The sequence below is a fragment of the Salvelinus sp. IW2-2015 genome, linkage group LG36, assembly GCF_002910315.2.
Source record: "Salvelinus sp. IW2-2015 linkage group LG36, ASM291031v2, whole genome shotgun sequence".
In the NCBI taxonomy this organism is placed as follows: Eukaryota; Metazoa; Chordata; class Actinopteri; order Salmoniformes; family Salmonidae; genus Salvelinus; species Salvelinus sp. IW2-2015.
Window position 1 is genome coordinate 33,562,046 of NC_036875.1, and position 12,425 is coordinate 33,574,470.

Below are 12,425 nucleotides of genomic sequence, written 5' to 3' on the forward strand. Positions count from 1 at the left end.
CTTAAAAATGGTTCTACAACAATTTAGTAGCTGAAACAAAAATCTGGTTCTTTGAGCAGTCAATGCTTGTGCAGTGCAGTTACTGTTCACATCCAAATGTACTCATATGCAAAATAATTTCTCAGTTAATTTCTAAGCCAGGGAGATGGAAAGAAACTCTGAACCACACACAGAAACACCTGACTGACTCCCAGCTCTCTCTGTTTGTTGTTAGATTTAACTCATTGGAAATGCATGACTACAAGCTCTGTAATTCAATTGGCTCCCGTGTCTACGCAAGCTTCCTGTCGATCAGTTCATGTCCTGGCACCCTACCATAGTTCAACACAAACCTTTAATGAATAAAAAATGAATTAATTGTCCAAAATGGCTCGTGGGTGGTTTGCTTTGAAAACATATTGAAGAGCTATGTCCACCAGTGTCTTGGTCCAACGTCACACGAAGACAACCTTTAGTTTTAAAGCTTAAATCAAATAATTGAGTTTCCTCTGAAAATATACACAAGAAAGCACAAGTACATTTACAACTGGTCCACCTATCAACGTACTATCCACTCTAGGTCATGGAGGCCTACCCCTACAAATCAATAACCAACCCACAATCAACATTAATATATTCATGTAAAGAAACCCAATGGTCCAAATAATGTCAACACACAAAAAAAATCCTAAACATAAAAGCAAGAAGCTATCTTATGACAATAAGCACTCAGTTACTTCAGTTAGTACGTGAGTATTTGAAAAGAAAACTATGTAAACACAGAATAAAATAAAAATTGTTTTATTACACCAAAACAGGGAATGTGATCAGAAGTTCTGCAGATTAAAATAAAGGAGTAGGTCTCAGAAATAAATGACTCAAATCATTTAACAGCATAGTGCTCAGACTAATATGGAACCTTCTATCTTAACAACAATAACAACTATTCATTTGAGCACAAGGCATTGCTGTGTCCCAAATTACACTTTATTCCCAATATAGTGTTCAACTTTTGACCAGGGACCATAAGGCTTATAAAGAAAACAAAAAGCAGTTTGTATATTGTAAATGACTTGAGCATCTGATTAACCAGGCAACAGTCCAAAACTGAACCAAGTGATTACCAAGAACCATTGTTAGAACGATCGTCCCCATTACCCATGTTATTTTCTTGATCTGAAAAAGAGATGGCTTTCTATGATATTTCAACAAGCAGACATAAAAATAAAATTAAAATTAAAAAACATGCTTGACCAATTTAAAAGGTTCTCGTCTTTTTCCATTCCTGCCCGTGTCATGACGTGATCAGGCTGCTGTGTGTCATTGTGTTTGTTTACTCTGTTTTGTACTCCTCCACATGGCACAAGACTTTCTTCCTCTGACGCATCATGTGGAAGTAGAGCTGAGGAAACACTGGAAGGAAAACAGTCAGATCAACAACAAGGAACCATAGAGTCATACTCAGATCTATCAATTTAAGTGTGTTGACAATAATACATGGGATTTTTACAGTGCTAACCCTTTTTCCTCTTCCAAAAAATTAATTAATGAGCAGTTTCATAAAATGATGAATGCTAAAATGGGTCACCATAAGATCTAGAGCAGGAGTCTAACCTTTTCTAGCATGAAAGGTACTTAAAAAAAATAATGAAACGTTGACTGCTACTCTTTTTTATAGCTTTCAAATAGGCACATTATTCTCCTCTACCCTGAAACTCTTTCCCGGGTCCTTGGTATAGAAGAGATGTGTTCTGACAATATACTTTACCTGGTAATATAAATGGTTAATAAACAGTATTTGGCATGACAGGCCCCATCAAATTATCTTTGTATTTTCCAGAATTCTGTTTTCTCAGTTTGATTTTAGTTTTTTTTTACTCTCAATATAACAATTATTCATACAGAAAAAACAAAAATGTATGTTCCGAGTCCACATCAATGCTTTAAATCACATTTTTTAAGTATGGAAAAAATAAATAACAAAATGTAGATTTTTTGGGGTGTAATTCCCCATTAATTGAGCATCTATCAAGAGAGGAATGTGTCAGTCTAGAAAGGTTTCTGCTGTTAGGACGACTGTTTCAGAAAATGTCATGGCAGAGTTTGCAATACAATGGCCACCCAAATTGATAGAACTATATCATGATTCATTGTGTCAGCCTACTTTGCAGTTTACACTTAATTGAGACAGTTTATAGGGAACGTCTTTCCGTCTACCCACAAGACACCCGGTTTTCACTACCTGGCTATTTACGGACTGATAGACAAACTCGCACCAAACAGACAGGCAGGCAATATTGATGGAAATGAATTGGCAGATATTGTGTTACGTTTAACTTTAAGCCAATAGTGGCTAACCAGAGGTGGGATAATGTCATTGTGGCTTTGATTGGATAGTAGCCGGGAGCTTTATGTTTATGACAGTTTGCCATGGAACACATGAAAAAAAAGGCATGTACTTTCAGATTTGATTGGTGAGCTACTCGTAGGTAGGCTGAGCTCGCAATCTACCTGTTGGAGACCCCTGATCGAGAGTAAGCAAGCACGAAGTGCAAGGTAGAATATTACAATTCACAGCACGAAGCTGATTCACCTTATACATAGCTAGGTCTTTCCACGAATAGAGTGCATTTTGGGTAGTGTAACTTGGTAAAAAAAAAAGTTTTAAATCACCTAATTTTAACATTCTGTCATAAAGAGCATATGTTCAACTCCATAAAAAAAACATGTTCCCCCATCTCAGGGGTTAAATCAAATAAAAATACTATAGTAATTGCCAATAAAGCGGCATTAAAGAAACAGGCTTGACTGTGACAGTACCGACTGACAGGGTTGAGGTTTTCATCTTAAAAATCAGCCATAAATCCCCTTGTGACAGGGGGAATGGAAGCTTGTGTGCAACAGGGAGGGGCAATTGAATGCAAGCTTCACACGTTTTTAATAAAAGGATCAGACCCTTTTTTTCAATTCTCACCTCAAATTACATACCCAAATCTAACTGCCTGCCTGTAGCTCAGGACCTGAAGCAAGGATATGCATATTCTTGATACCATTTGAAAGGAAACACTGAAGTTTGTGGAAATGTYAAATTAATGTAGGAGAATAACACATTAGATCTGGTAAAAGATAATACAAACCKKAAAAAATTGCGTTTTCTATTTTGAAATGCAAGAGAATAACCATATAGAGTTAGGATCTAGGTGTAATTTTGATTRTGTCCACAAGATGGCAGCAGTGTGTGCAAAGTTTCAGACTGATCCAATGAATATTTACATCACTACACAATATTTTGTATCAAGTCTGCCAGGAGTTTACCCAAATGTGCCGAATTGGTCAATTTATACATTTTCAAATACATAACTATAAAGAACATACAAAAATGCTATGGTAGTAAAACATTTACACTCCCAGGAAGTCATACATGAATAATTAGCTTCCCTACAGAAAATACACCAACATTCACACATCTAGATGGCCGGGCAGGGTGGGTGTGGAGCCAGAGACAGCAGTTCAAACTGTAGACCCTAGTTCCTACTTTTGAATATGAAAATGYATTTTATCAAATAAAACTATGCTACATTTTATCTCTGGGACCCTCAGGATGACAAATCAGAGCAAGATTACTGAATTTAAGTACATTGTTTACCTTCAGAGGAGATTCAATCAAACCAGTTGCTGTGGTAAAAGTGTTTTGTTGTTGTGCACTATCCTCAAAACAATAGCATGGTATTGTTTTTCTGTAATAGCTACTGTAAAATTGGACACTGCAATTAGATTAACAGCTTAAATTATTTTCTGCCCATATAAAACATGTCTATGTTCCGGAAAGTTGGATGTTGTATACAACTTTTRCCGGTCACATTATCGCATATTGAGCAACAACAATCCCGMTTTAGGGACACCGATCCTGTAGAGGTAAAAAAAATGTCTAGCCTATCTATGGGTAACAGGGTTGACATGTTATGCTTGACGCACTCAGTTTACCACCATTAAACACCAGAAAATGGGCAAAAAGAGTAGAACCAGCTCACCTGCTTTTACACTATGATGTTCAATGTTTCTTTTGAAAAAACTATTTAAAAAGGAATAGTTTCACTATATTAAAACGAGAGTTCAGTTCACGTAACAGGGTTGACCTTAAAATGAGGGACACATGTAAATTAATCACATGATGAAATCAATAAAAATCTTCAGAAATGACTGCCAAAGCAAGAATATAACTAGGGCTTTACAATGATGGTGAAAACTTGAAATGTGGTTAAGTGGGTTAAAAATCGTCCTAGAAGTCAGAAAAACATGGCGGAGGTACTTTAGCAAGTCTTTTTTCATATAAAAAAATCWGATTTATTGAATTTTCCATGTGGTCACTTCATTTAATATAACAGGCTTTTAAAATGCAATATTGGTGAACAATTTCTACTTAGAATATCAAAGGGTCACCCCGCTCCTCCGCTCTCTCCACTGGCTTCCAGTTGAAGCTCGCATCCGCTACAAGACCATGGTGCTTGCCTACGGAGCTGTGAGGGGAACGGCACCTCCGTACCTTCAGGCTCTGATCAGGCCCTACACCCAAACAAGGGCACTGCGTTCATCCACCTCTGGCCTGCTCGCCTCCCTACCACTGAGGAAGTACAGTTCCCGCTCAGCCCAGTCAAAACTGTTCGCTGCTCTGGCCCCCCAATGGTGGAACAAACTCCCTCACGACGCCAGGACAGCGGAGTCAATCACCACCTTCCGGAGACACCTGAAACCCCACCTCTTTAAGGAATACCTGTCTCTTATACACATCTAGATGTGTATAAGAGACAGATTGTAAAGTGGCTGTTCCACTGGATGTCATAAGGTGAATGCACCAATTTGTAAGTCGCTCTGGATAAGAGCGTCTGCTAAATGACTTAAATGTAAATGTAAAATGTACTCTATTCATGGAACAACCCAGCTACAGTAGTACTGTACATCAGTGGTGTATTGTGGTGGGTAGGAGAGAGACTTACATGGAATGTAGGAGACCATGGTGAGGATGAGGAAGGTGTGGTAGTCAAATGAGAAGTTGTACTTGTTGGGAAGGGTGACAGAGTAGAGGCCTGTCTTCTGAACGTAGGGCAGGGCTGCATAGACAGTCAGCAGTTCGCCAGTTACTCCCATGGGGTACAGCACTAGGAAGAATGTGTACCTGGAGAGATTTTATTTCATTTTTTAGAAACCCTTTATTGGCACCATTTAGCTACTGGAAAGAGGGAGAGGAGGCACCACTGGTAAACAGGGACTAGCACACCAAATGGGTAGCTCATGAAGATAACACTACAAGTTGCTTGTAGTAGTAACYCTGTAATTACAATAGTAACATTGTATTATCATTAGTATTTGCATTATAATTGCATAGTAATGGGGTGTGAGACCTGCTCTAAATCACTGAGAGGCTAATCTTGGGACCCTTAGTTGAATTTCTCACCTATGTGACGCTACCTGTCATATACCTCAATCTGCCTTTGAAAAGCAATTTGAATGTGAAAAGAACAAAGCACCAGAACATTGGCCGACATTGGGAGAAGATTCATCAACATTTGCCACCAGGCAACAAAAGAAGGTCCTTCCCCACCAGTAGGCCTACTGGAGCTCATTAAGACTTTGTTGCCATGGTTGTGACTGAGAAAAAATATATTATGGAGGTGGAGTGTCATAACAGTTTCAAACACTCCCATGTTCCATCATTCTATATTTAACTTCCATGGACATATAGAATAAGAAAGCCTCCAAGGACAAAGTCAAAGGCAAAGTTTCCCCTACCAATTAAAATATAGCTTTTGTTTTGCTTTATGGCCTTAGACTTTTAGTGAATAAATAGAGGGGTGTTTTTGGACCCACGTGTTAAAATGATACAGATCATTACGCTGTATTTATTACATCCTATTAGATTAAATGTGAGTGCCTGTGTCATCCACCTGTCCAAGTCAAATCAAATGTTATTAGTCACATGCGCCGAATACAACAGGTGTAGACCTTACAGTGAAATGCTTTCTTACGAGCCCCTAACCAACGATGCAGTTTAAAAAAAAAACAGATAAGAATAAGAAATAAAAGTAACATGTAAAAAATAAGTTACAAACGCAAAGAAACGAACAAAAAAAACACAATTGGTTGGGGACACGTAAAACTTCAGCCTTCTTCTCCGGCGCCAGGGTTATGCCATAGAGATACATAATGCATTCAAAAAATTATATCGTATCTTCAAATATAATGATTTTGTTATATTTCATTATGTGAGCCTTACCGTGCCCATTTGATGAGGTAGGGCAGGTGGTTGAGCAGACTGAAAGTGTAGAAGGAGTAACGGATGATCTCTGTGATGGTCCAGGCTGACACAAAGAGCAGGACACTGTCTTCATTCTGGACCTGTAGGGACCACACAGGCACCAGACAAGCATGAGGGTGGGAAACAGGAAGCACTCTAGCAGGAGATAGGCGGGGGTTATGGCAGAATCGTGCAGTTTGTAGCACCCACTACATACAGCATTCTATAGTAACGTTGCATCTCGTGACAGGCATGGAGACAGAGACATGTCAGCACAAGTTAAAAAGCTAAACTCAGTCTTGGTAAGTTAACAGATTCAAATGCTCACAAACATATAGAYCGTTTGAATGTTTCAGAGCTCACAAGCATGTCAGTGTTATTCACCATGTTGATTTCAAGCATGTTTACTATTTCAGGCTCACAGACCTTAGTGTCTCCGCAAAGCTCTTTCTTTGGGACGAAGACAACTGCTGACGTAAAAAGGACTTTATAAATAAATGTCATTGATTGATTGACACTGATGCACATAGAGAGAAGGGATAAGAGAAAGAGAAGAGACGTACCTCTRGAACACTGTGTGTCACGGCCCAGGTGAGGAAGACTCGTGACAAGACCTGAAACCCTGTTAAAACTACTGAGGATGGCACGATCCCTGGAGCAGGAGAAGACAACGGTTAGAGAAGATGTATCACCTCAGTTTTACCACGTTTTAGAGCACGGTGATATGGAGAAAATGATATGATTTCAATTAGCCAATCAAGAGTTGACTACAAATAAAAAGTATGCTACAAAGAATGATAAATAGGTAGCAAAACCTAATGCACAGTAGCAATATTAGCTCATTCAAATACAGTAGCATTCAACTGTATAACTCTATAGTACATGAGAATACATGCTATGGTGTGGCATCTGTGTTTGGCCAGTAGGGAGTAGCAGAGAACAAGGCCAAGTGTAGACAGACAGCTGCAGTATGTGAAAGGTCAGGTTTAGCTTTAAATCCCAGATAATGAGTAGTGGACTGTGAACCTGGAACGCCACGACCACAACGTAGCAGGGCCAGGCTGTTATCAGCCTTAGCTTATCCACCATCTTCTATATAGACTCTGAGCTGAGGGAATGGCTTTTTGTAGTAGGCCTATAGGTCCACATGCCTGGTTTAGTCATAAAGAAATACCACTATGTGGTCACCCTTGAACCTGTATGGGACTTTCAACAGGAGCAGAAGAATGAACTTACCTACTGCACAGTGCAATATCTGAGGGGAAAAGAAAATAACTTAATACATAAACAACACATGGTCAGTGAACATACTAAACATGCAATAATATAATTTCCTAGATAAATACTCAAGCTGAATTGTCATAATAATGTTGCAATAACACAGCTACGGTATACTGTATGTAAAAAGTCCTCAAATTGTTCTTCAATGAACCATGGTTAAAAATTTAAATAAGATGTTTGTTGGAACACAATAGATATGTGCACCAATACAGTTCTTTCCACTAGTCAAGGAATAGATAATAGCCTACACTAGTCTCTAAACCTAATCACAGCACAGGAAATGGCCAGTGTTTGAAGACGTTTTTATGAATGAATGGAGTTAGTATGACTGAGAGGACAATTACCCGGTAGACAGAGCTGGAGTTACACTAGGCCTAATCCCTTATCTCTGTGTTACAGTGTGGCTGGCTGGAGAGGATCACATTAACACCCTACTAGGCATTTGTACTGAGTAGAGTAGGACAGAGGGGAAAGGCCAAGGCCATTCACTATGGAGGAGTTTCTATTTCTTTTTAAATGTAACAGCACTGTGAGACTAAACATTCCTGCCATTAAGTTGTATTCGTACAGTAGGGGACATACCCAACTCACCACCCACAGAAAGCGATGAGTCTGTTCTATTTACCCTTCTCTGAATAAAAGCTTGTATTCAGTGGGGASAAAACGTTTGGAAGGGAGTGAAATTCACATGTTTTTATTAGTCATTTAGCAGGCGCTCTTATCCAGAGCAACTAGTGCATTCATCTTAAGATTGCTAGGTGAGACAATAACATATCACAATCATAGCAAGTATATTTCCCCTCAACAAAGTATAAAAATACATTGCTGTAAGTTCGTTAATGTTTTTAAATAAGGGGGGAGGCACTACCGAAACAGATTTTCATTTTCTGTTGCATAACGTTTTGCTAGTGTACCTAATGAACATGACCCAGGTCTGACCTATACAACAGAGACTCGGGGGGGTATTCATTACGGAAACCATTTACTGTTTGGTTCTTAAACGGAAGCAAATGGAACAAAACAGGGAGGGACCTACCTGAATTTGTCCAATAGAAACTCTCGTCTGTATTTTTAGTTTAGAGTAAACGTTTTCTGTTGCAAAACGTTTTGCAACAGAATCGGCATAATGATTACACCCTTGGCCTTCAGCCACTCACCTCCAGAAGAGCTCCGGTCTGGAAAAACTTCAGTGGTTTCTCTATAGAGTAGTACAGGCCGTGGTAGCTGCCTCTGGCCAAGTAGGCCCGCACCAGGCCCACGGCTATGACCAGCCACCTGGAAGAACACACACATTTTCAGTTAGGTCATTTAGCCAGGATAGTCCACTCGGTAACAAATGTCACTATTGTCCAAGGAGTCCTGGGTGGGAATATGTTTCTGATATAAAATAATAGCCTCAGTTTGCTCTTAGAGGACAGGGTAAAGCAAAACAGTCCAACCACGCAGAACGGAGGCCCAATACATAGATAGAAGGAGCATCTGCATAATAATATACTTGAATAGGCATGATTGGTATGAGTGACTGAGGTTTTGAACAGATAGAAACTCATCTACTAAATAAAGTAATAGATACTGAGCAGGCTACATAGCTCCTGAAAAGGCGGGATGTACCCCACTGTAGCTGGTATTCAATAGACAGAGAAAGTATGACACAGGGAAAATATCACCTCACCACACAGGAAACAGACAATAAGACAATGGTTACTTAAGGCAAAAAAAGGAGGGTGGTTGGTAGGGGTAGATGAGTGGGAGTATAACGTGAACGTCAACTTTAGCATCTTTTCAACTACTTTTTAGCTACAACTACTTAGCTAAGCCTTCACTTAACCCTAACCCTTTAACCTAACTTAACCCTAACCCCTAGCCTAGCTAACATTAGCGAGCTAGCTAACGTTAGCCACCTAGCTAGAATTTGTAACTTCTCATCCATTTTTCAAATTCATAACATATAATACGAATTGTAATTCGTAACAAACCATACATATCATACTAAAATCTGTGTCTTGCATTTACATACTCAATAATACAAAATGTTCTGAGACCAGGTTGTGTAAAGTCACCTAACTGGTCAGGATGGGAGAGCATCCATAATTCTGCACTTGTGCAATTTCTTTCACAACTTTGTGTCATAATAACCTAAGTGAAATCAGAGATATTGCCAGCACATTTTAGTCAAAGCAATACAAATATGTATTTAATGTAACCAATTATGATTAGATTAAAACTACATGCAGTAAAGAACAATAGGTATAACTGTACATAATGACACCGTGGGCGCCAATTGTTTCTTGAAATACACCATTCACGGGATTACAGTACATTTTATTTCACTAGGCAAGTCAGTTAAGAACAAATTCTTATTTACAATGATGGCCTACACCGGTCAATCCCGGACGAGGCTGGGCCAATTGTGCGCCGCCCTATGGGATTTCCTTCACAACAACTTTGTGCCATAATAACCTAAGTGAAATCAGAGATATTTCCAGCACATTTTAGTCAAAGCAATACAAAAATGTTTTTTTTTTGTATTTTAGACGCTCACTCGGCAACAATGTAACCAAAGACACAGACAATTGATACATTCCCGACGAAGGAGGTTACAAAGTAACAACACAGAAGTTCAGTGTGTGGCTGAGTTGATTTGCTACAGTGTAGCTGAAGGCAGCACAATGAAACGAGGCATTATTGTGCAAAATATCCATAAAAACAGTTCGGGATCGAGTCTCGTAGCAGGCGCGTGTGTTCTTCCCAAGCCATTCACTCTGGCATGTCATGCACGCTTGCACCCAATTGTCGTCAAGTAGCCTACAACAAGAAGTGTATCAGAATTGTGTACATACCCAGCTGTCATAACCACGTTATATATAACCAGATACGCCGTAGCCAGTGCACCCGGTCCCCTCTTTTTCTTCGGGGCCACATCACTGTGAGCCGTCTTCGTGGTCCCCATAGCAGGTGCCGACATGACTGAAACCCACTTGGCGCTGCCGGATAAGTGTGCCCCATGGTACTAGTATTCTACAAGCAGCACAAACTATGACGTCACTTTCGTATGGTAATGAGGAAACCTTCTAAATAAAAGCCTGCATTTCAAAACATTGCAATGTGGATAACTCATTCAAATGATATTGAATTTTAATCAATAGCTACGTTTATTGTGACAACAAGAATATGCAATAAGTAAAGAAGAAATATGGTTATAAAAACATTTTTTAAGACCAATAATGAAAAAAATACAATAACACTGGTATGTTGCGAATATTGGGCTGTAGAGAGAAAAATGGTCTACCTGTCTCAGCTCAAAGTGGGGTGGGAAATACTCAGTAGGGTCTTTACTAACCAAATATGCTTAGTTTTGGAGAGGGACTGTGTCATACATACCAGCAGCACTTCATTCTCTACCCCTTCCATAGCCACCAATGCAATGCACTGTAATAGACTGTACATGGTATACATATTGTCTTTTAGAGAGAAAGCTTGTACCTGTCTCAGCTAAAGTGTATGGGAAACTTTAACTTTAACACTCTTATGTTGCTTACCCGGTTTGCTTCCAATGTGAAATAAAATGAAAATTTAGACAAAGACAAAATGTAAACAATGATGGAATGGCATACATGTAAACAACCCAGATTAATTTAATGGCGATGGTAATGGGTTCATCTTTACAGATTTAAATCAGCTCAAGGCCAGCCTTGACATGTGCCAAAAAATGCATATGGAAGCAAGCACAATATGAGTCTGAAATACACTTTTCACCTGTTTTATACTTTATTTTAAAAAAATGTTGTTTTAACTTGTGCTCCTTCCCTTGTGGTCCTTCCAACCTCCCTTTCAATTGCTGGGTAGAATTTCCAAAATAAATCTCTAATTTGATAGGCCTACCTGTAAAAGGGGAGGGGTGTCATATCCCCTCAACCAGTATGAAAGAGAATTAAAGGATACACTACTTCCCCTTCAGAAATACCTGGCATTACAGTATCTGGTACTTCATGGATGTGACACTTAACTATTCATTTTCTCATCGGTGCCCCAATTTAATGCCTTTGCTGACCTTGAAAGATAATCAAGACAATGTTGCTTATAAATAATCTTGTCTATGTTATTACCCTTTTAAACTAGGTAACAGGCCTTTACTCTATACCAGTGTTTCCAAACCCTGGTCCTCGAGTACCCCCAACAATACACATTTTCATTGTAAGCCTGGAAAAACATACCTCATTCAACTCATTGAGGGCTTGATGATTAGTTGACAAGTTGAATCAGGTGTGCTTGTCCAGGGTTACAGTAAAAATGTGTACTGTTGGGGGTACTGGAGGACCAGGGTTGGGAAACACTGCTCGATACGGCAAAACTTCATAGATAAGACTTGTAAATAATTTTCTCCATTGCTGTTCAGAAAGTGTGATTATACTGTGTCCTAGCCTGGTTAATATTCATTACATTTCTTATTTTGATTTAAAAGGTTGCTTTTGTGTTTATTTTCTTTTTTGGTGTATTGTTTTCAGGACCGTGGATACTGCTGAGTCATTTAAAGCTGTGTTGCTGGATATGTACGACACCGTCCCACWCCAAAACGAACCATATTTGAGGTTTTCCCACCACACTGAGACAGGTGGAATAGTTCTCTACAAGCCAATATGTATCCCATGTACAGTCTGTTACAGTGCATTGGGGGCTATGGAGGGGGAAGAGAATTAAGTGCTGCTAGGTATGTACGACACAGTCCCCCTACAAAACAAACCATTTTTGGTTAGTAGAGACCCTACTGAGTATTTCCCACCCAACTTCAGCTGAGACAGGTCAAAAAGCTCTCTCTACAAGCCAATAAGTATCCCATATACCGTGTATTGCAGTGAATGGAGCGGGTGGAGTA

General features: G+C 39.3%; 1 protein-coding gene across 1 annotated transcript; it reads right to left on the minus strand.

The window, feature by feature from the left end:
• Nucleotides 1-764: 764 nt before the first annotated feature.
• On the minus strand, nucleotides 765-10,560 carry LOC111959456 (very-long-chain (3R)-3-hydroxyacyl-CoA dehydratase 2). Its single transcript, XM_023981011.2, has 7 exons — nucleotides 10,393-10,560; nucleotides 8,710-8,827; nucleotides 7,508-7,526; nucleotides 6,835-6,923; nucleotides 6,251-6,372; nucleotides 4,974-5,152; nucleotides 765-1,392 (listed from the first exon to the last, which is right to left on the minus strand). Exons 1-7 carry the CDS (start codon nucleotides 10,515-10,517, stop codon nucleotides 1,313-1,315), a joined length of 732 nt encoding a protein of 243 aa, XP_023836779.1. The 5' UTR covers nucleotides 10,518-10,560; the 3' UTR covers nucleotides 765-1,312.
• Between the last annotated feature and the right edge of the window lie 1,865 nt (nucleotides 10,561-12,425).